This window comes from Leishmania panamensis (genome assembly GCF_000755165.1).
Source record: "Leishmania panamensis strain MHOM/PA/94/PSC-1 chromosome 18 sequence".
In the NCBI taxonomy this organism is placed as follows: domain Eukaryota; phylum Euglenozoa; class Kinetoplastea; order Trypanosomatida; family Trypanosomatidae; genus Leishmania; species Leishmania panamensis.
In genome coordinates, this window is record NC_025863.1 from 385,303 (window position 1) to 407,193 (window position 21,891).

The 21,891-nt window shown below is 59.4% G+C and overlaps 6 protein-coding genes across 6 annotated transcripts; all 6 read left to right on the forward strand.

Moving 5' to 3' along the window:
* Positions 1–987: 987 nt before the first annotated feature.
* Positions 988–6,465, forward strand: LPMP_180970 (hypothetical protein; the record flags this gene model as incomplete). The annotated part of the gene is made up of 1 exon (XM_010699629.1): positions 988–6,465. One exon carries the CDS (start codon positions 988–990, stop codon positions 6,463–6,465), a length of 5,478 nt encoding a protein of 1,825 aa, XP_010697931.1.
* Positions 6,466–7,781: 1,316 nt separating this feature from the next.
* LPMP_180980 (hypothetical protein) lies at positions 7,782–8,357 on the forward strand (the record flags this gene model as incomplete). The annotated part of the gene is made up of 1 exon (XM_010699630.1): positions 7,782–8,357. The coding sequence occupies one exon, from the start codon at positions 7,782–7,784 to the stop codon at positions 8,355–8,357; it is 576 nt and encodes a 191-aa protein (XP_010697932.1).
* Positions 8,358–10,099: 1,742 nt separating this feature from the next.
* On the forward strand, positions 10,100–11,572 carry LPMP_180990 (UDP-glucose pyrophosphorylase; the record flags this gene model as incomplete). The annotated part of the gene is made up of 1 exon (XM_010699631.1): positions 10,100–11,572. One exon carries the CDS (start codon positions 10,100–10,102, stop codon positions 11,570–11,572), a length of 1,473 nt encoding a protein of 490 aa, XP_010697933.1.
* A 1,000-nt stretch (positions 11,573–12,572) lies between these two features.
* Positions 12,573–13,946, forward strand: LPMP_181000 (mitochondrial carrier protein, putative; the record flags this gene model as incomplete). The annotated part of the gene is made up of 1 exon (XM_010699632.1): positions 12,573–13,946. The coding sequence occupies one exon, from the start codon at positions 12,573–12,575 to the stop codon at positions 13,944–13,946; it is 1,374 nt and encodes a 457-aa protein (XP_010697934.1).
* A 1,277-nt stretch (positions 13,947–15,223) lies between these two features.
* On the forward strand, positions 15,224–15,562 carry LPMP_181010 (dynein light chain 2B, cytoplasmic, putative; the record flags this gene model as incomplete). The annotated part of the gene is made up of 1 exon (XM_010699633.1): positions 15,224–15,562. The coding sequence occupies one exon, from the start codon at positions 15,224–15,226 to the stop codon at positions 15,560–15,562; it is 339 nt and encodes a 112-aa protein (XP_010697935.1).
* Positions 15,563–18,196: 2,634 nt separating this feature from the next.
* LPMP_181020 (hypothetical protein) lies at positions 18,197–21,775 on the forward strand (the record flags this gene model as incomplete). Its single annotated transcript, XM_010699634.1, has 1 exon — positions 18,197–21,775. The coding sequence occupies one exon, from the start codon at positions 18,197–18,199 to the stop codon at positions 21,773–21,775; it is 3,579 nt and encodes a 1,192-aa protein (XP_010697936.1).
* Between the last annotated feature and the right edge of the window lie 116 nt (positions 21,776–21,891).

The window sequence follows — 21,891 nt, forward strand, 5'->3', positions numbered from 1 at the left end:
GCTGTTGCTGTTACTTGACAACATGTACCGCTTCTTCTGGGGAGTCCTTCGTGGTGAAAAGCGTCATGATTCAACGAGTTGCGGCGCTTTTGGGGGTTCTCTTTCCCTCTCTGTGTCTGCCAGTACAAGTAAGCTCAATTCTCGTGGCGTATCCACGCGCAGCACCCACTCGCCTACCTCCTCTACCTCGTCCTCCCCTCCCCTCTTCTCTTTCTACGATCTCTCCCACTTCCTTAGTGTGCATCCTCCTCACAAGGTTGCTACACTTCGTCGCCGCTTTCTCTTTTCTTCATTCGGCCTTCTCTCCTCCCCCCGCTGCTGCTTCACATCAGCCACTGCGTGTTCAAGTACCATCGCGCACACACAGACGAGACAAGCGCGCGCTTGTCTCCCAGTCGCTGCACTGTCCCCCATTTGCTGCTCACTCGTTTATTTGCCTTCGCTCCTTCCCTTCCCTGGAGCTGCCGTGGCAGTGACAACACCGCGTGCGTGCTGTGGCATCCTTTCGCTGTTGTACTTGGCTCCTCCTTTCTTTTGCCCTCGTGGGGAGGTTCTCTAACTCATGTACACTACAACTACGCACCACTATTGCACACCAGACTCACACCATCACCGTTACCTTCTCTCTCTCTTATGGTTGCTCGCGCACTCAGCCACCCCTCCTTCTCCCTTCTTTCCCCTGTGCTTATTCCTTGATAGCTGACGATTGGCTGCTGCTGTCATCCCTGGTGGTCGTTGTGCGCGTCGCTCTGCTTCTATGCACTGTGGCTATTTCTACACACTCGGAAACAGAGAGAGAGAGCAACTTCTACCTGCCTGCTTCGTTCTTGGCAGTGAGCGTTGTGGTGGCATCGCGCGCCCTCTCCTCATCTTCTTCGCGTCTTCGTACTGCCCTTTTTGCTTTCCCTGTTTCCACTTTGGCATGACGGACAAAATCAGCAAGCAGCGCGCCTCACACTCGCCTCAAACCGAAAAAGCAGCGCCACTATGTCGTGTAGCGCCAGCAAATCCACCTCAACCAAGCGTACTGGATTTCGTATATCAAAGCGGGCAAGGGACTCATTCACCACCACTACTGGCACCTCCGCACCGCAGGAGACGAGTGGAAGCCGCAGGCACCCACACAGGTGCAGTGTGGCCACAAGCGGAGAAAAACTGGCGCCACAGCCGCAGAACGTCTGGGGGGCTCGTGCCGCCTCCGCCACGACAGCCGTCGCTCCTGAGGACGTCCAGGCTGTATATGCCACCTTTGCGGCAGGAGGCAGGAGCCCCGACTCTCGTCGCAGTCCGAGTGCGGGCCAGTCCTCCTCGGCCCCGATGGCGGCTGCAAAAGAAAACAGCAGCGCCATGTCACTCCCACTGCCCCTTTCTACTGGAATTTTGGCCAGCAGCAGCTGCCTCGTTACCAGCAGAGAAACGGGGGGGCCCTCGCCAGGCTCTCCTCGCGCCTCCTCTACCTATGACGCACATGGCGACATGGCGCAGCTTTACCTCAGCCCTATCACCGCCTCGCTCTGCGCCACCTCTCACCATGCTGTCTTCACAGGGCCGCACTTTAGCGGGCGCAGCGCGAGCTGGCGCAGCGGAACCGCCGTGGATGCGGCGGTCTCCTCTGCACACAGGCACGCACGCGACTCTAGCGGCGCAGACAGTGGCACCGTGGACACGGATGGCTCCTCCTCCTACCGTGCTAGCCAAAGCCAAGCGAATGCACTGATGGATACGTGGGTGCACTCCCCGCTACGGGTGGCTCAGCAGCGCGGCGCCGAGACGCGGCCGCGGCCGTCATTTGCGTCAGAACCAACAGTTGGTGCCTCAAAGGGCTTCGGCGCGCCTGGTGGCGTCAACTACGCAGGCCTCGCACGGCGATCACCGGCCTCGAGTGGTTCGTCCACGCACTTCCCGCCGGTCAGCACACAGCATATGCCAGTACTCGTTGTGCCGTCGGTGAAGTCGGTGTCTGCCGCACGCGAGCTGCTGACGCCATTGCCACTGGTACATCCGCAACGGCGCTCTCTGCTGGCAGCCAAAGACGGCCAGCGTGGGGGCTGGACTCTCAGTAGTAGCTGGGCGCCTGCGGGCTCCCCGGTCTCCTTCAGTGCGAGGAGCCCGTCCATCACCAGCACCTCGCGGCCGTCGAGCAGGAGCGACTGCAACAGCTCCATAGCACGCAGCGACGGCAGCCGCCGCGCGGTAGCCTTTCAGCTTTCCGAAACAATACAAGAGAAGGGCACGATAACGACGACTCCGAAGCGGCAGCCGGAGAAGAGCGGAGAGGACAATGCCTCACCCCAAAATAGGCAGCGGTTCGGGCTGCGCCACTGCTCGCCCAGCATGTCAATATGCTCTCTTTCCATAGGCTCGGCAGCGGCGTCGATAATGGACGAAGTCCCCCCTCCACCCCCACCGCCGCCGACGCAGCTGCCACTTGGAAGAGGAATCAAAACCAGGGGAGGAGGGTCGTTGCTGCTGCCTCCTCGCGAGAGTGTTCCACTGAGTCGACTTCCCCATCATCTCGACAGCCTTGGCAGCAGCATCTTCAACGCGAGCACCGCCAGCGGTTGCCGGAGCAGCTTCGCCTCTTCGACATTGTGGGAGAGCACTGGTCGCATGAAGTCCTTCATGTTGTCGCCCGTGAAGAGTCCACTCAGATCGCCAAGCGGCAACCTTTCCATTCCCTCTGAGACCATAGCAGGCACCAGCAGGAATGGGATCATTTCCTCCGAGGCAAATGAGCTGCCGTCTTACTCAGACGCTCGCCAGAGCGGGGCGGCGTCGCAAGCACAGTTGTTCCACTACCCCTCAAGCGTCATCTCCCTCCAGACCTCACTCGTGAGCGTGCCCAACACGGTCAACCCCGACGACGTGGAGGAAGACATGGTTGGACTCCGTCAAGCAGTGGTGCCGCTGCCCTTGTTAACCAATCATCCCCCCGCGACTGCATTGGTGGTCGCCAGTGTAGCATCGTCGAGCGTTGAGAACGACAAGCACGAGGCTGGCGTCGATGAGTTGGCAGACGCCAGGCCACTTGCCATCGCCATCATCTCCGATGCCATAGGTAAGCCAGCGCAGTCCTCCGAGTTGTCGACACCCCAACTGTCACCGTCCTCTGTGGGCGGAAAGACTACACAAAGCGTAGACAAGCTCAAATCCAATGAGGACCTCAACTCCAAGCCCCGTAGCGGCGGCGCCTTTGGCAATACCAAAGCGCAGCTCACGACGACATTCGTACAGGGGCCGTCGCTCGTGAGCACTGAAGTCCCTTCTCATGGGCGTCTTTCAAAGGCGCAGGCACTCTCGCCCCGTCAGGAGGAACTGGCGCGGTCGTTCCGCGATCGCATCCAAGTGGGTGTCCGTGCGCCGCGTCGTCAGCGGACAGCCCAGCGCGTGAGCTCAGCCTCGCGCGACCGGTATCGAGCCAGCAATGATACGAGCCATGGCTCCAGAGCAGAAGGAAGGGGCAACACCCGACGACGGGAAAGTAGATTGCGGCACGTGAAAGGACAGACCGCACAGCAGCCCGCCGCCGCCCTACCCTTCATCGCAGTTGCCGCAGCTGCCGTGGCATACGCAAAGCTCCTCAGGCCCGTGCATGCCCTTCGCCTGCGTCGTCGGTTCGACGAGGTGATCGCGCCTGTCGCCGCGTATCGCATCCAGTGCAAGTGGCGGCGGTACCTGCAGCTGCGCAGGGTGGAGCAGAAGATGGCTGTGCAGCTGCTTGTGGCGTGGATGCGGTTCCGGCTGCAGCTCCTGCGCCGCGCCAAGGACGCAAGCGCGAGGCTTCTACAGCGTGTGTTTCGCGGCGAGCTAGTGCGCTCCCTTCACCGATACCTGTATGAGCAGATGAAGCGCAATCGTGCGCTCGACGTCATTCGGTACTACGTGCAACGCTGGGAGGCACAGAAGCTCTACCGGGTACTACAGATGCAACGCGATGAGCGGGCCTTGGTGGTGAATCAGTGCGTACAAGGGAACATGCAGCTGTGCCGGGCAGAACAAGTCGAGTGGAACGCTATCGTGCAGGATGGCGCCGAGATACTGCAAAGCAGGCCGTGCGTGAGTACACAGGACTGGGTGGAAGGCGTTGCGGCGCTGACAGGGATTGTGCTCGACCCCCGCGCGTCGAATTTCATCCGCTCATCGGTCGCGAATTCAGCGGCGTCAACAAGAGCAAGGCCGACCACCATGGCACAGCTACGCGAGTGTCTCGCTGCCTTTGCGCGGCTGGAGCATCAACTGTTCCGTTCCAGTGACACTAAGGAAGATAAAACTGCAAGCAGCAGAAAGGGCTCAGCCCCCTCCTCCGCTGCGCCGTCACCGCCGTTGCAGCCCACTCTGGCCCTGGCGATGCGGGCAACAAAGTCAACTCAAGGTGAACGCAAAGACGGCTTCGCGAAGGCGCACGATGACGCCCACAATCCCTCTTACACTGCGATGTCGATTGCGAGCGACGGCGCACCTGACTCGCCCACACCATCAAACCCGACGGCCACAGACGACGACTTTTTTGCCGCCTACGTACAGCTTCTTTGCCGCGTCGAGGCCACGGAGCGAGTGGAACTGGAGCGCCGACTGCTTGGCGAGCACCATGAGCTCCTGCGCAAGCAGCTGCTGCTGGACAAGGCCATCCTCTACGCCACTTCAATGCGGGTGGCACCACTCTTCTCACCCCTGCTGCTGGACATGCCATCTGAGGCAGTGTTGATTCAGGCAGTTCGTCTTTTCAAGGAAGAGCGAGAGGCGCGATGCGCGATCATTCAGCTGTACGAGTCAATGCCGCTCGCGTGTCTGCGACGGCCGATGCTGAACCCCGTGGCGAAAGTTCGTTACAGCGACCTCGTGCGGCTCTCGAACGGCGTGGACGACCCATGGGAAGACGCGGGGCGCAGCGAGCAACGCTTCTACCGCGAGACCGTCGCGTACAAGTGCCTTGCGAGCAGCATGAGCAAGCTGGAGAGCAGCTGTGCCCTCTCCTACACGCCGCGGCCGTCTTTGGCTCCGCTTGGTGCCGACGATCCCGACAGTGTTCCTAGCTCCCGCTTGATGAGCCCGTCGCATGAAGCGACACACAACGGTGGTGGTGGCCATCTGTCGATACCTGTGGTGCCGCCGCTGCTGTCTGTACAGCGGCAAGCCTCCTACGGCACTCTGAGCGGACTTCGAGTTCGCATGCGCGTCACGGCACCTCTGCCATTGCACGTGACATCCCTTTTCCCGTCCCCCAAGTTGGCGGAGTCGGTTGCGCCAGGAGGCGGCGGTGTCACGAGGATGAACGAGAACGGCCATCACGCGAACAGCTTTCGGGCCAGTTCGCACCACGGGAGAGGCGACGTGCAAAGCAAGACAGCTATCCCGTCTCCACACCGCCGCCCACGCGGACCACCGCTGCCGCTGCTGCGCAAACTGCTGCGGCACTCCGGCTGCGCGCGCAGCGGCACCTCGCGTCCCTCATTCCAGTCACCCCCTGTGATCACTAACCCCGCTCTAAACAGCAGAGAGGGAGCTAGCGAGTCGCGGCCACCTTGCCTGAACACCTACCCGAACCCCACGCACTTTCAGCTCACCACCATCCGGAATCCCTCGACGGAGGAAGAGGGATGTGGTACAGAAGTCGGTGTTGAGGGGTCTGCTCAGCGCTCTACCAACGCCTCGTCCACCAATGCAGCCTGCGGCAGCAACGCGAACCAAGACAATTGCAGCAGCAATATCATCTCGCGCGATGCTGATGCAGGGGTCGTGCTGCAGCTGCCCTCCCCTGCCAGCGCGGCGCGGCAGCGCTTTACCGCCGCGGCACATGCCACAGCGGCGGCAGCAAGCCACTTCTCCAGCCCATGTAAATCCAGCACTCGCGTGTCAGTCACGGTCAGTAGCTACTCCAAGGGGAACGTCACGGAGGGCCTCACCGCTTCGGACGAGGAGAGCGCGGCACTGCTAGACCGCGCCGACCTGGTGGACCGCATCCTCACAACCCAGCCTGTCGGGGAGACCGGTTCTGGATCCATTTTCTCAGCGGCAAAAGTAGTACCGAGGCTCACGGTGTGGCACGCCACTGCAGCGCCGCTAGAGTCCCTGGCACCGTCCTCGATGCTACCTGAGATGCCACTCTGCCTGTGTCAACAGATCCGTACCTCTATGCCGATGCGCTTCGACAAGGACGCCTCTGATGCTGCCGCGTTGCTCAGCATCCCACCGCCCGTCTTATTCAGCCCTGCTGGTGTGAGTGCATTTCAGATGTCCACAACTACCGAAGCGGCAGCACAGGCTTCCACCTCACTGGGGTCTTGCCGAGTCAAAGCAGTGGACTTTCCGCCCTCTCCGACGCTTTCCTCGTCTGTGTTGACTGTGGCAAAGACGGGAGCCGACGGCTGGAGCCGGACTGCCCTCGCCCCGCAGCCGCGCCCCCCACCCACGCCACCGCCGCGTCGATGCTATGCCGCTCCGCATATAGGCGAAGCCTCCGAGTGAAGTACTGTGGGCCGCGTCGTCCATGCCGGCCCTGTTGATCACGCCGATAACCCTTTCGCGCACAGCCGTCTATCCGCAGGGGGCCATTGATCAGCTCCTATTCTCATCGACCTCACCACTGAGCTGCAGTCCACAGCGGCAGCAACAGAGTCAATGGAATGGGAGGGAACAGCGGCGAGAGTAAGTAGCAGTAACACAAGGTGAGCCATTACGCAGGCGATCAAGGCGCTGCCATCACCGGCGATGAGTGCACACCCTCCCCCCCTGCGGTTTGTGGGAAAAGTGACGTATGCGAGATGTGAGAGTGTACGTGGGTCGGCGTACGTGACTGTGGAGACGACACAACTCCCCTGCTCAATAGCAACGAGCTCGCAGAGGTGGAATGCTCGCGCTTCACCCACTCACCCACCTCCTCGGCTGCTTCTCTCTACTCCCTACCTGCTGCGTGTGGGAACCTCTGCTATTTTCCCTTCGTACCACCTCTCTTGGGCCTCCATCTCTCCACTGACTGCGCCCACCCACGCATACGTGCGTGCGTGCGTGGGTTGTATGTAATTGCCGATGCGCGTCAGAGAGGAGACGCTCAGCGCACCTGCACAAGGGCTGGATTCACTGTGGATGTACGTGTGGCTGTTGTGGTGGAAGATGAACGCCCCTGCAAGAGAGCGACAGAGGCAGAGGGGGGTAGGGAAGACGTGGGAAACCTCACCCATATCCCCCACCCCACTCCTCATATGTATTGTCAGAAGCACACACACGCACACACACATCCACACACATGTGGCCACCAAAGCACGCGCACAGACTCCTCTCTCCTTACCAGGTAAACATGTATTCACCTATGTATCACTGGCATCTCTACGCGTTTCATACATGCAAACGCGCTCCTCCCTTTGGCGGTTGCTTCTTCGCCCCTCCACGAGTAATCATCGCTACAGTCAACAGCACAGCACTTCTCCTCCCTCTCCGTGGGCGGACGGGTCGCGCTCTCGCTCTCTTGTCCGTGTGAGGAGGGAGGAGGAAAAAAAAGACCGCTGCGCGCGTGCGTGCAGCTCCCCACATCCTCCTTTACGGGCTACCCGTGACCTTCCCTTCACCACGCTCGCTCTCCCCCCCTGTCTTCCTCATTCTGTATGCGAGACCACCTTGCCTTCAGCCTGCTCCTCCCCCCCTCCTCTCCTTCCCTCTCTGCCCCCTCTTTCTCCTCCTCTGCACACCAACGCCCGCGCGTGCTCGTCCCTTGGCACATCAATCGTCTCTCACAGAAAACGGGAACAGGCGCCACTGAGCCGGGGAAGAAAAAAACATTAAAAGAAATGGTGAATAGACGTATCGCCAAGGGCCACCGCCTTGCGCGCAAGAAGAAGCTTAAAATAACGAAAAAGACCTCGGTAGATGAGTCTGCCGCTCGTGCGGGTGCCGGGAAAAACGCAAGAAAGCGAAAGACAGCCGCCACGCGAGTACGTGTTGTCAATGGTGTCACTAAGAAGCAGCAGCATCGCTTTGGTGAGATCGAGTCTCTAAAGAAGCAGAAGAGTAAACTGCTGAAGCAGCAGGCGGCGGAGCGGATGGTGCTCAAGGAGCACATGCGGGACCTTGAGGCCCGCAAGAACCGCATTCGCCGCGGTGAGACTGCCAAGACGGAACGTCGCGAGCTTGCCAAGTACATACGACAGCTCAAGCAAGAGCAGCAGGTCAAGCATGCCTCTGAACTTACGAACGTAGAGATGGAGCTGAAGCGCCTGATCAACGAGCGCGACAAAGTGCGTACGGCGCGCGTGGCAGACGGCATGAACGAGGAGGACGTCGACTGGGAAGACATTGGCGACGCAGATAACGACGACGTCAATGAGGACGAGCTGCAACGCATGTTCGCGCATCTGACAATGTAAGCGCCTTTCCCTCCCTTCCCCTCTGCTGTCTATCCTGCGGTGTTGTGACTTTGTGTGTGGGTGTGGGTGTTTCCCTCGGTGCTGATGGCTTCTGCCCGTAGGCCCCTGCTCATTGGTTCTGCATGCGCTTTTCCTGCCTGGGTGCCTGTGCGTTTGTTGTGTTGAGCTGCGTTGGAAGGGAAGGGGACCGGGGAAGAGGGGAGGGGGGACGGACGGTTGGAAGGGGGCGACAACGTGGACGGTGCGTTTTCTCTCTTTGCTTGTTTGTTTCCATGGCGGCGGCGGTGGCTGTACGTGTAGCGGCCGTGGGCAAGGAATTCCGCCAGCCCGGTTGCGCCTACTCTCGTCCACCACCACCATCCCCTCCCCCATCACCTCTCTTCTCTCCAGGATCGCGGTTTTTCTTCCTGTGCTTCCATAACCGCACTTTTCTGTTGGGTGCCTGACATCGAGTAAACACTGATAGCCCCTCCCCCGTCTTGCCCTGTCTCTCTGTCCTCGTAGAAACCAGTCCATTGCATCCGGGTGCAGTAGGGGGAGGGGCAGAGAAGTCAGCAGGGGGGGAGCGAGGGAGAAGTGGCGCAAGAAGGATTACATCAAACTGAAACAAGTCGCACGTGTGTGGGGGGGAGGTGGGGAGGAGATGACCTCCATCTGTGCAGAGAGGTGGGGACTGGCAAGTGGTCAGACAAGGGAAGCAGAGAAACATAGGTGGCAGAAAAGGTCGGTGCCACTGTTATTTCATCCACTGTTTCATGTGGTGGGCCCTTCACCCGTGAAATTGCATGAGCGCTGTGCCCCCCCCCCTCCTTTACGTTCCTTTTCTCTCTCTCTCTCTGTTCTCTCTCTTTCCTTTACCCACTGAACTATGCCTGTGTCGTCTTTCGCTCACTTTGTCGTGGGGGGTGTGGGGGGCATGGGGGGGTCTCACCACGGCACTCGTGAAATGACGCACACGTATGTAAATATACGCGCGCAGCCCCTACATTCCTGTATGGTGGTTTGGTACTATCTCGTTTATTTCGTGTGGGCAATTGATGTCTGAACACGGGCGACTCATTTAAAGATTCAGTCGTCATCACTCACACCCTCACACGTCATCCTTCAGCGCACTGCTCTACGTCCATACCTCCCTCGTCATCAACACCTGAGTTCTCTGATTTCTCTCACCAAGCCATTTTCCGCAAAGCACAAAGACGTTTCCCTTAGCGAGAGAGAGAGAGAGAGAGAAAGGTGCAACCCACTTGACCCCGACCCCGACACACACACCCACACCCGCACCCGCACACAGAGACGATCCCAGAGAACCGCTCATCGCTTGGTCACAACTGCCTTTTCCGCTCTTGCGTTGTTTCTGCTTTGCTGTTGCTTTCCCAACTTCTTCATATTATCCCCCCCCCTCCACTCGTTGCTGTGCCTTTTCTGTGTGTGTGTGTGTAGCACGTAGCTGCAGTCTGCCACCGCCATTCCTGCCAGCACCACCAACAACCTCCTTCCTGCAAGAGTCCTTGCGCTACGGCCTTTCGTTCATTGCTCGGCTCTGTTCTGGTGTTGTGCCCTTTCGCCTCTCCCGCACCTTCCTTTCCACAGCCCCCTCGCCGCTGATCAGCTCGAGATCATTTTCTGCAAAACCTACTCACACCCCCTGACGTACACCCTAACCTCTTTACGCCACATTCTTTCGTTCTCGTGCCATCCGCACAGCAACGGAGTCCCACTCGTGGGGTCGCGGAATCGCATCGATGGAGATCGACATGAAGGCCATCAGCGCCGCCGCTCAGGCGTGCGTAAAGAAGATGCGCGACGCCAAGGTAAACGAGGCGTGCATCCGCACCTTCATTGCGCAGCACGTCATGGTCAGTAATGGTGAGACAGGGTCGATTCCCGACTCTACCATCACGCGAATTGAGTCCCTCGATGAGCTGGAGGGACTCACCACTGAGTGCGACAACGCTGTCCTGCAGAGCACCGTTGTATTGAAGTTGAACGGCGGTCTTGGCACCGGTATGGGGCTGCACGACGCCAAGACGCTGCTTGATGTCAAAGATGGAAAAACGTTTCTTGACTTTACGGCACTGCAGGTGCAGTATCTTCGCCAGCACTGCAGCGAGCGTCTGCGCTTCATGTTGATGAACAGCTTCAACACCTCCGCTAGCACCAGGAGGTTCCTGGAGGCTCGTTACCCGTGGCTGTACCAGGTTTTTGACTCAGAGGTGGAGCTGATGCAGAACCAGGTGCCCAAAATATTGCAAGACACCCTCGAACCGGTAACATGGCCCGAGGACCCGGGGTGCGAGTGGGCGCCGCCGGGGCATGGCGACATCTACACCGCTTTGTATGGCTCTGGCAAGCTACAGGAACTTGTCAACCAGGGCTACCGCTACATCTTCGTCAGCAACGGTGACAACCTCGGAGCCACCATTGACAAGCGCGTGCTGGCGTACATGGAGGAGAAGCAGATCGACTTTCTGATGGAGGTGTGCCGCCGCACGGAGAGCGATAAGAAAGGCGGCCACCTGGCCCGGCAGGTCGTGTGCGCTAAGTCAAAGGACTCTCAGCCAGATGCCAGCACTGGAGGGCTACTGTTGCTGCGGGAGTTGGCCCAGTGTCCCAAGGAGGATATGAACAATTTCCAAGACATCAACAAGCATTCCTTCTTTAACACTAACAACTTATGGATACGGCTCCCGGCGCTGCTGGCGACGATGGAGAAGCACGGCGGCACACTGCCGTTGCCAGTTATCCGCAACGAGAAGACGGTCGACCCATCTAACCCAGCATCGCCCAAAGTGTACCAGCTAGAAACTGCCATGGGCGCCGCGATCACCATGTTCGAAAACGCATCAGCCCTCGTCGTGCCTCGCAGCCGCTTCGCACCAGTGAAGACGTGCGCCGACCTGCTCGCTCTGCGCTCCGACGCCTATGTCGTGACGAACGACTCTCGGCTCGTACTGGACGATCGCTGCCACGGTCATCCACCCGTCGTCGACCTCGATAACGCGCACTACAAGATGATGGGCGGCTTTGAGAAACTCGTGCAGAACGGCGTGCCATCACTGGTCAAGTGCAAGCGCTTGATAGTGAAGGGACTGGTTCAGTTCGGCACTGACAACGTGCTGACGGGCACAGTCAAGATCGAGAATGCGCACAGCGCCTCGGCGTTCGTGACACCCGATGGTGCGAAGCTGACCGACACGACAGTGTCACCGCCGTAGCAGACAAGCCGGTGGTAGAATCACGAACAGCTGGACAAGTAACAAGGAACAGTGGAAGCATCACATGGAGCAGGACCCGACCCCACATTGGCTGAGCTGGGCGGAAAATAGAGTGCAGCGCCGGTGGTGTCCAGAGGCAAGCGCATGCGTCTGTATGTATGTGTCGGTGTCTCACGACCACCCACCCCAGAGTGTCGCTCTACCACCACAACAGAGTACAGAAAGGGAGGAAGGATTCAGTGAGGCCACGGCCACTCATTGGTCACAAAGCGACGCAGCGGCGGCGAGTACTGACCTTCACTTCCTCCTCACGCACACGCGCATACACCTCTGTCTACCCTACTCTACCCCCAATGTCGTTCATCCATTGCTACGCAGGAGTGTGTGTATGGACGTGCGTGTGCCCGGCTTAACATGTCGCGCTCCCTCGCTACCTCCTCAGCGAATCCGTCCCTTTCATTTTTCAGGTGCACTTCCTTTCTCTCCGCCTTATCTCCCCCTCCCCTTCATCTCACCTCTTGTGTTCGAAATTCTCGCGCGCCTGTCCGCTGATGGGGCCGACACTCAATAAGGACCTCCGCATTGCTGTGGTGGTCTCGGCGATCGCTCCACGCTGCCCTTTCCTCCTTGACCCACGGCACGCATCCACGCGCATTATCTCTTCATATACATAAACACATAATCCTCACGAAAGAAGGAGTGAGAGAGAGTGTGTGTGTGTGTGTGTGTGTGCCAGCAGGGTGAGGCACAACGGGCAGAGGGAGGGGGGCAGAGCGTGCGCACGCGAACATCGCTGCACAGCAACTTAGAGCGAGAATAAGAGAGAAGGCCGCGCAGCTCTCAAGACAGAGGATCGAAAAAGTACCCACCGCGCCATCAGCGCACAGGTCGGTTAGTGCACATCCGGTGCCGAGGAGTAAGTGTGCAGGACAGTGAACGAAAGTGCGTGTGAGGGGGCGGGATTCGTCTGTGTGTGTGTGTGTTGTCCTGTCCACTTGAGATGACCACGATCGAATCCTCGTCACCGCGGTACACGGACAGTGTCCCAGCAGCCGAAGTTTCGGGCGCTCTCTCATCGATTGCCGCGACCGCAGCACTGCCTGCATCAGGCGGTCTCTCCACAAATGCCGTGACTCGCAACTTCTCTGACCTCCACGCCCCGACGTGGATTGCGCTGCTCTCCGCCAACATCGGTGCTCGCACACTTCTCTTCCATCCCATACAACTCGCCATTAGCCGCAAGCGAGTGACACGCGAGAGCACGCCACCAACGGTTATCGGTCTAATGAAAGCATCCTACCGAGGCGGTCGCACCTCGGCGTACGATGCAGCATCCACCAAGGGTCAGTACGACTTTGGCAAGGGCGGCATCCGCGGCTGCTATCGCGGGGTCGGGGCGGCCCTGCTGTGCAACCTGCTAGGTGAGACCAGCTACCTATTCACATTGGAGGCGATGAAGGAATACGTGGAGGCCCCCTCCTCTAAGTCCGCGGGGGATAACATCTTCGCTGCCAGCGGCTACTCCGCCGCGGTGGGGGCAATGTGTGGTGATCTCGTCGCCCTGCTCCTTGTCAGCCCCCTCGTTATCGTGTGCAACCGGCAAATGACGGCGGGGTATAGTATGGCGTCGACGAACTCGTACATGAACGTGCCGCAGACATTTCGCACGGTGTGGGGACTACATCAGAAGAAAGCGGTCGCAACCGGACGCGTCTGGCCTGGCGAGCGCGTGCGTTGTGGCTTGTGTGGTGTTTATCAGGGCTTGAGTGCGGGTCTGTTGCGCATCCCATCGAGTGGGTGCTGGTGGGGGCTTTACACAAAGTCGAAGGAGACACTCTACATCGCGTCTGCACCAACGCTCTCCGTGTGGGAGCAGGAGTACAGGTACACCGCAGCAGCCCGCGACCCGTCCACAGCGGCGGCACCGTCCGCCACAAAGTCGACCCTCCTGTGGCAGCAGAACTGGCTCCTCTCGCCAACGGACAACCCGCTGCTGAACGCGGTGGCGAGTGTCATTGCCAGCGTGTTCACAACACTCCTCTTTAACCCCATTGCGGTCGTTCAGACGCGTCAGCAAGCCCTTCCGCCGGGGCTTTGGGAGGAGCGAATGGCGGCGGCTGCCAGGGGAGGTAGCGCAGCATCCTCACCGTCGCCAGCCGTGCACAAGCAGACGTGGAAGTCGTTGCTGCCATTCCGCCGCGTTTACCACGTTGCCAACGACCTCGCGCGCAAGGAAGGCGTGCGAGGCTTCTTCAAAGGTGCCCCGGCAAACATGTCCGTTGCCGTGTTGGACGGGATTATCTTCACGCTGTTGTTCGAGTTCACGAAGCTCGGCAGCGACATACAGTTGCTCGAGAAACATCACACAGGTTAATCGGGAAGTACCGTACAGGGCGAGAGTGGCACGGTACCCACCTCGGTGAGGGACGTGGAGGGGGGCGGGAGAGGCAGGGTACTCGATGGAGTGCGCTTAACGAACAGTGGTTGTGATGTGAGCTCGTGCGTGCATGGGTATGTTCCACGAGAAGGAAGTTCTCTTGCTGCCTCTTATGTTGTCCCTACTACTGCACCGACATCCCGCATAGCGACACCGTTCCCCTCCCCTACCCCACCCCCGAGTTTTTTTTCTTTTCCCGGTCACCCTCATCGCCATTCCTTACTGTTGTGCCCCACTTGCTCTGCCACGCGGACAGACACGTACTCGCGTGTGCTTTTACACATCTGCATCTGCACTTTTTCACGGCTGCATCTGTGCGTGTATCTCCTACTATGACGGCTGAGCGTGTGTGATGAAGGAGCTGCCACTACCACTTGCTCAGTCTCCAAGTACGTCACCCCCTCCTTACTCTGACCCCCCACCTCGCCCTCTCTATCCTTGGAAACGCGTTTTGCTTTCTCATTGAGGATAGCAAGCAGCAGCAGCCGCAAGGTGTAGCGGTGCCTGAAGGGGTCCAGCAGGCCTCCAGTGATTCATGTCGAAGGAACAAGCCGATCCTCCCCCTCCGACCTCTCCTCTCCTCCCCCCCCCTACTTGCCTCCATGTGTCCCAGTACAGAAGCCAACGAGAAAAAAGCAACAGGGTAGCCAGGAGCGCCGTGTCTTGTAAGCAGCGGAATGAAACCTGCATCACTCCGTATGTGAGAGATGCCGTGTGTGTGTGTGTATGGAGGGGGGTGTGGTGGCGTCGCCCTCGTCCACTTTGTTCTTTGCTACTCGACACCCTTCTCTATGCGGGGAGGGCGTCCTCTTCTCTCATATGCGTGCGATGAAGGTCAAGTCTCGATGACTACTCTCGATGACTCGGGGGCCCTGACGCTTCTGTGTAGATCTCTGCATGCATGTCATGACTACAATGGCACGTGATTGCTCCCTCTCCACTTTCTCACTCCTTCAAGTGCGCGCTGCCTTGGTGTTGCACCGTGGCTCTCTCTCTCTCTCTCTTTCTTTGCCTTTTCACTGTCACTCGCTGACTTCTCTTCTTGTCTGACACGGCACTGCAGCTGCGCCGAAGAGAGACACTGAGCTGATTCAGGCAAGGTGGTACTCGTAGCGCATACACACATACACACACACACACACACTTACGTGCTCCCATACCGACCGAGAACGAGATCTAGTCAAGTAGGTGCCCAAACACACGAAGCGCATAGCATGGCGGCCACCGGCTCTGGCGCTGATATCGAGGAGCTGGTGAAGCGCATCACTTCTCACCGCGGCGTGCGCGGGTTCTTGATCATCAACAATGAAGGCATCGCCATCCGCCATAGCTTCACCGAGGCATCGCGGGAGCTGGCGGTCCAGTACGCGGCGCTTTTCCAGCCCCTGGCGATAAGCGCCAAGACGGTGCTGCAGGAGATCGACAACAACAACGAGCTCCAAGTCGTCCGGCTGCGCACCAAGAAGGACGAAATCATTCTGGCACCGGATAGCAAGTACATGCTCGTCATCATCCAAGACGCAGAGATGGACAAGGTGGAGGCGAAGAAGTAAATGTGTGTGGGTTCGCACTCCGCGCATGATGTGCACACACTCCCCCTCTCATTTTTCTGCGCTTGTCCCCTTCTGGGGGGAGGGGTAGTGGTTGGCCTGCTGTGTTGAGAGACGATGTGTGATGTACAAATAGGGGCGTGTCGTCGAGATGCACACACGCATGACTCTCTGTGTGCGTGCGTGTGTGTGCAGGAGAGTGGGTTGGCAAGTGTGTGGTGAGTTAAGGAGACGGGACGAGTATGGATAGCGTTATGGCACCACACATAAAGGGGAGAGAGGGAGTGACAGTGTTGAGGCACCTTCTCACCAGGCACGCACACGCGCACACACACACACGGATTACACTTGCGTGCCGATCCCCCTGCTCACCTCCTTTCCGTAGCCCACCTCACGTGATAAGGCGTGCGTGGTTCTCACTCCACTCCACCCTCTCTCCTCCTCTCTCAGTATGCGTGTCGCTCCTCCACTCCTGCCCCATCGCCTCACCAGACACACGTAGAGTGGAAAAGCTGATGTTTATGTAGCAAAACAATCCCCTCCCACCTTTATATAGATGCGTGTGCGTGTGCGTGTGCGTGTGTATATCTGCTCAGTACACATTCACGCGACGCTTCGCTCAACCTCAAATACGAGAAACAAATTTGAACCCACGCACGGTGGGAACCCCATTTCACCCCACTCACTTCATTTTTCTCCCCCACCCTTGCCTACGCGTGTGTGGGTGTGTGTGTGTGTGTGGCAGCAGAGGCGTACAGGTCCAAGTAACCTGAAAAGAGGGATTTGGCGACGCCTTCCAACGGAGACGACAAGGTGACTCAGGATGGTCGACTTACCTTTCGCAGAAGGGGAGAACGAAGAGGAAAATGCACGATGCCGCTGTCAGAGTGGTGGTAGTTACACCCCGTAGAGAGTCACTCATCCTCATCGGTTCCTCGCCTCTATTTGTATGCCAGTGTGTGTCTGTGTGCTTTCGGTTCGCTGACTGCTCTCCTTCCGCGCTCCTCTGCACTCCTGCCTTACTGTTGCTGCATACCTCTCCACTTCCTCCCTTCCTCCCCTGCCCCCTTTCTCTTTTCTCTGCTCATCACTTTCTCTCACACACACTCCCTCACATTCGTCTCCCACAGCCACTCGTCCGAGCAAGCGAACCACAAGCGTGACGAGAGAGAGAGCGCGAGCGAGGAGTGTGCGAGTGTACATGACTGGCGCGCTCGTGCCTCGGACACTTTTCCCTCACCTTCATCAGCCACGCGTAGATCAGCATTGAGGCCCCTTCCGCGCCTTTTTTGTTCGCATTGTTCTCGCTGTACGTTTTGTGTGTGTGTGTGTGTGGGTGGGTGGGTGTGTTAGCGTGTACAGTCGAGTGTGGCTGGGTGGGGAGAAGAGAGCGTGTTGGCCTACAATTATCACCACCGTCACAACGGAACGGATGCGGTGCCCTCATTCTTCTCCCCTCGTTCCCCCCACCTCACCTCCCCCCCCCCCACCCTCGAATAGGCCCTTCTCTCGCTCTAGTGTTATTCCCATCTCCCTCTCGGCCCTTTTCCCCACCTCTCAGCCTCATCTCTGAGTGAGCATCTGCAGAAACCCCGGAAGGTACGACAACAACGCACATACACACTCATGCAGGCTCCCATGGCGCAGCCAGAGGACTACCGACTCATGGAGCCCTCTCCATCCCCACCTGCGACGCTGCGAGTACCTATCCCGGACTTTCAAATGCGCGATAGTGGGGCGAGCCATAACACTTGCTTGGATGATCTGCTGTGGTCGTCCAGCTCCTTGCAGTCTTCTCCACCATCATCCCAATCGAGCAATAGCACTCAACACACGCAGAGCCAGGGAGAGACCTTTGCTCACCTTGCTGCCAGCGAAGCCGATCGCCCGTCTCTCGCGCGGGGCAGGGCGTCGCAGAGCCAGGGTTCCAGCCAGCGTCGCCCCAGCGGTGCCGTCCATGAGGAACGTTCGAGCTCTATCTACGCCGTTGCGAGCGCTGCGGGGCCGTTGTCGACACGCTTGGTGAATGCGGTACCAACGCCCGCTCATAGCAAACGACACCCTGGCTCACTTGCAGCTGTCCCTGCGCCTCTCTTCACCTGGGAGGAGGGTGACAACGCACGCCGCGTGAGCGGTGGCAGCGACGGGAAAGCAGAAGAGGAAGAGCGCCAGCATCTTACTGAGCCGGCGGCGCCGCGGTGGCCGTCATCATTGTGCCAACAGCGGAATCGGGTGAGCGGCAGCAGCGGCAGCGGCAGCGGCACGTCGCAGCAGCGACGATCATCGGTACTTGGACCTGACCCGCGCGACTGCATCGACCTGCACGGCGACGACGTTGTGGAAAAGGAGGCCCATGCGAGCCCGCTGACTTATGACCTGCACCAGCAGTCGGCACCCGCTCTGGCTTACGACCTCGCTGCCCTCGTGAACGCCGGCACCATAGAGCGGTGCCGCAGCAACAGCCGCGGACAGGTAGACCTGATCGACAACGATGCTGCTGACGAGGTCGAAAAGAAGGCAGTTGACACACCCACCCGTGTTGAGCCTACTCGCCACATTGAACACAGTAGCGACGATGTCGACGCGAGCTACGAGTTTGAGCAGGAGTACTTCTACTACCCAGCCACGTCGCCTGAGATGATCGGTCTCGATGAAACCGGTGACAGGGCCACGAGTGTGCTGCGCAGGGAAAAGACACCGAGGCGCGCCGGGTCTGGTTCATCCTCAGGCTCCTCTGTCCCACGATGGGTGCTCTCTCTAGCCGAAGAAACTCCCTTCACTCCCTTCGTCCTCTCCACCACCGGCGTGGCGACGGCGCAGTCGCCGTTCCTTCACGTGAGCCCAGCAAGAAGGGCAACAGCAACGGAGGAGCAACTGACTCAAGGACACGTCAGGACAAGTGACGGAGCGCAGCAGCACCAGAGGATCCCGACACAGCGTCTAAAAGCCAACGAGCTGGTGGCAGCAATGCTCTCCTCCTCGGCTTGCACGGAAGCTGCACTGAACACAGCTGCACCAGTATTAACCTTAACACACACACCAACGGCCAACGCGGCAGACAAAGTGGAAGACGCATCAGAAGGCCAGCCGGAAGAACCCCTCCCTCGACGGCCACGCGGCTGCGATGAGGGAACGCTAGCGGAGCGGGCGCAGCTGCGCCAGCGCGTGCGAGACACACGCGCTAGGCTCGCGCATGTTGATCAACTCATGGCTCGCTTCGATGTCGTCGTGGCAGCCCGTCAAGCAGAGTTGGAGAATCTCCGCGAGAAGCATGCGGTGGTGACCCAACAAGTGGAAAGCTACAAGTCACGGGCGGACGCTGCTACCAGGGAAGTGCGTCGCCTGCGCGAGCGGCAGCACGGGGAGGACGAGGTGCGCCTTCTATGCAATATGATGGAGGATAAAGAGAATCGCCTGCGCGTCGCGCAGAGTCAACTTCTGTCGCTCCAAACTCTGTGGAAGCGGCTGCAGCTACTGCGCACCGCAGCAGCAGAGAGGACGGAGAGTTCTGCAGAAGAACGCGCCCACCATGTGCCGAGCGCAAGAGCCGACAGCGTTACAGACGGTGGCAGTGCGCCGTGCCTTTCGATGCAGGCAACTCACCGAGCCGCAGCGGGCATCACGGTGCAAGCAACGGACAGCGCAGAGGACTCACAAGAAGAGGAGCAGGCGCCGCCGTCCCCAGCCAGCTCGGTCGCCTCTCTCAACACGTGCGATGCCCTCAGCGACTTTTTCGAGGAACTTCTCAGCGAAGTCGAAGAGCTCGCAAAGGTGTGCATTCAGCTGCCCTCCGCCACACCAGCCGCGGCGGTGTTCAGTGACCCTGCAGACAAAGGGCCGCAGCGCGCTCAACCATCAAGGCCTCACCCCACCTACACCACGCTGAACCGCCGCCTCAACGACGGAAACAACGGCTTCTTCAGCTTCTTCGGTGGAGCCACGGAGGCCCATCTAGACTCGAAGCCGCTCTCCACATTTTTGGCCAATCTCGATCGCCTCGCACGAATGTCGTGGGAACGGGAGGAGGAGCTGCAGCTACGCGCGCGAGAGCTGGCAACCGAAGAGGAAGAGAATCACCTCAAGGACCGCCTCGTCATCGAGTACAGCGCCAAGCTTCAGCAGCCTCAGCCTCCGCAACACCTGAGCAGCATCAACAGCCGTGACAACGCTGGAGAAAAAATGAACCCGCTGCCTACCTCCTCGCCCGTTGCGCTGTTCTCGACGAGAGAGGAGGAACATCTTGGCAACGGAGGTGCGAAAGGGACACCGATCACCACATCCCCAGCTAGCCTGCTCATCCCGCCAAACAACGCAACTGCAGCCTCCACGGACCTCGCCATGCTTCAGCTTTCCCTTTCCTCACCGGAGCACGGCCGGCGCAGCCGCGTCGGACCTCGCACTCCGAACAGCACCGCTCTCTCCTCCTCCGCCTCTTCTTCGCGTCTGCACCATCATGTGACCCCGGCACCGCTTCTGCTGCCGACGCTGGTGTACGCCTACCCCCGTGTGGCAGCCGTAAGCCAGCACCTTGACGCCGAACAGCAGCAGATCCAAGTGGACTACGCCGCTGCTATCGAGGCAGAGCGACAGGGCAGGCGACAGCTTACCATGCAGCTACGCGACACCTACCGGCAGAACGTAGCCCCGGTGCTGCGTCGTACCATCGATGCCTTGCGGCGGCAGCAGACGTCGCTTGCGAGGCAGCTCGCCGAGCTCGGGGTCAAGACTGTGATCATTCAGTGGGAAGAAGAGGAAGAGGTCAACGACGCCGCACTACTGCGTGCGATCGATGAAGCTACTGCGGCTGCCCAGAAGCCCCTACGGAGAATTCAGAGGTGCGGTGCCGCAAGTAGTCGGAGTCGAAGCCGCGTCAGCGCCAAAAGATCAGCACACGAGGGAGAGGAATGCAGCTACGGCGATGCCTCGTCCAGCCAGTGCACATCGCTAGCGAGGTCGGAAAACGGTGGGCTGCGAAGTGAGGCAGCTGCGGCCCTGCCGCCGCCATGCCGCGCATACCGACGTACACTGAGAATCACCTGCGCTGCAGCGTGCGAGCGAAATAGCATAGAAGGGGAGGATGCAGCAACGATCCCTGTATCGTCGCCACCGCCGTCGGGCCGACACCCTTTTCAGCCCACCACGCGTCCACTCCCCAGTAGCGCGAGGCCAAGCACTGGTCCCGGCTGCCTAAACGCGCGGTCAGCGCGCAAGCGTCCTTCCTCGACCTCCTCCCCTTCTGAAGCGCCTGTAGAGCAGAGCACCACGACATCCTCAGCGAGATTGTGTGCGGCAAGCCTGTCCAAGGTGTACGCCGCGCTGCAGCTCTGTACAAACTCCCCCACCAAAGCCCTCCTCCAAAACCGCAGAGACGCCCACAACGCGACGGGAGAAAGGGAGAGTTACGCCACAGTTGCGGTCGCATCGCCGAGGCGGGCCCCTGTCAGGACCGTCGTCACACCCATCGCCACGGCATCGTTCCGTCGCAGTGGTGGGACACCTCGAGCCTCTGGTGCAACCGGTGCATCGACGACAAGGCGCACTTCCACTGCAGTTGCCAGTGGGCGGAGCAGCAGGGTCTGCGGAAGTGCAGTGATGCCATCATCGCCGCGCCAGAGATGTGGGTGTGCCACGGCATCGTCTCCCTGGGCAACGAGTCAGCAGCACCGTCGCAGCGGCCTTGGGTCCCGTGCTTTGTCAGCGCGAATGGGTCGACCTGCAGAATCCTGTTGTTCTTTTCAAAACCCTGTTGTGGAGGACGTCCGCGAGTTGGTGGAGACGCTTGACAGCGAGTTTGCTGTCTCGACGCGCGTCACCACGACGACCCCAATGCCAGTCAATGTCTGGAAGTCCTTCGAGCACACCCGCCAGGCCCTCACTGACGGCGCTGTTCGCGTAGCTCTCACCTTCACCGGTGAAGAGGCGCGCCGCCGCCAAGAAGCCCAAGCGAAGAAAGAGGCGCATCGGCGCGAGTTCTGGGAGCTGCGCGAGGAGCTTGCCCGCATTGACGAAGACATTTTTCAGCTTCGTACCCGCTGGACGGAACTGCAGAGCACCCGGGAGAGCACCGAGGCGGAGCAGCGCATCAAGCTTGCAGAGGCAGAAGCGAAGGTGAAGAAGTGCCGCGCCTTCTACCAATCGCTTCGACGAGAAAACGAGGAGTGGCGGAACATCCACGCCGAGCTCGAGCAGGCAATCCGTGGCAAAACAGAAGACTGAAGGGCAAGGCCGAGATGTGTAGAAAGGAAATCCCACAACAACAGCTCGCCGTGTTGCGTCTTTGAGTAAAGCCTTTGCCGTGTGATCGTTTCACATCCCTCTACCCCGTGTGTGTA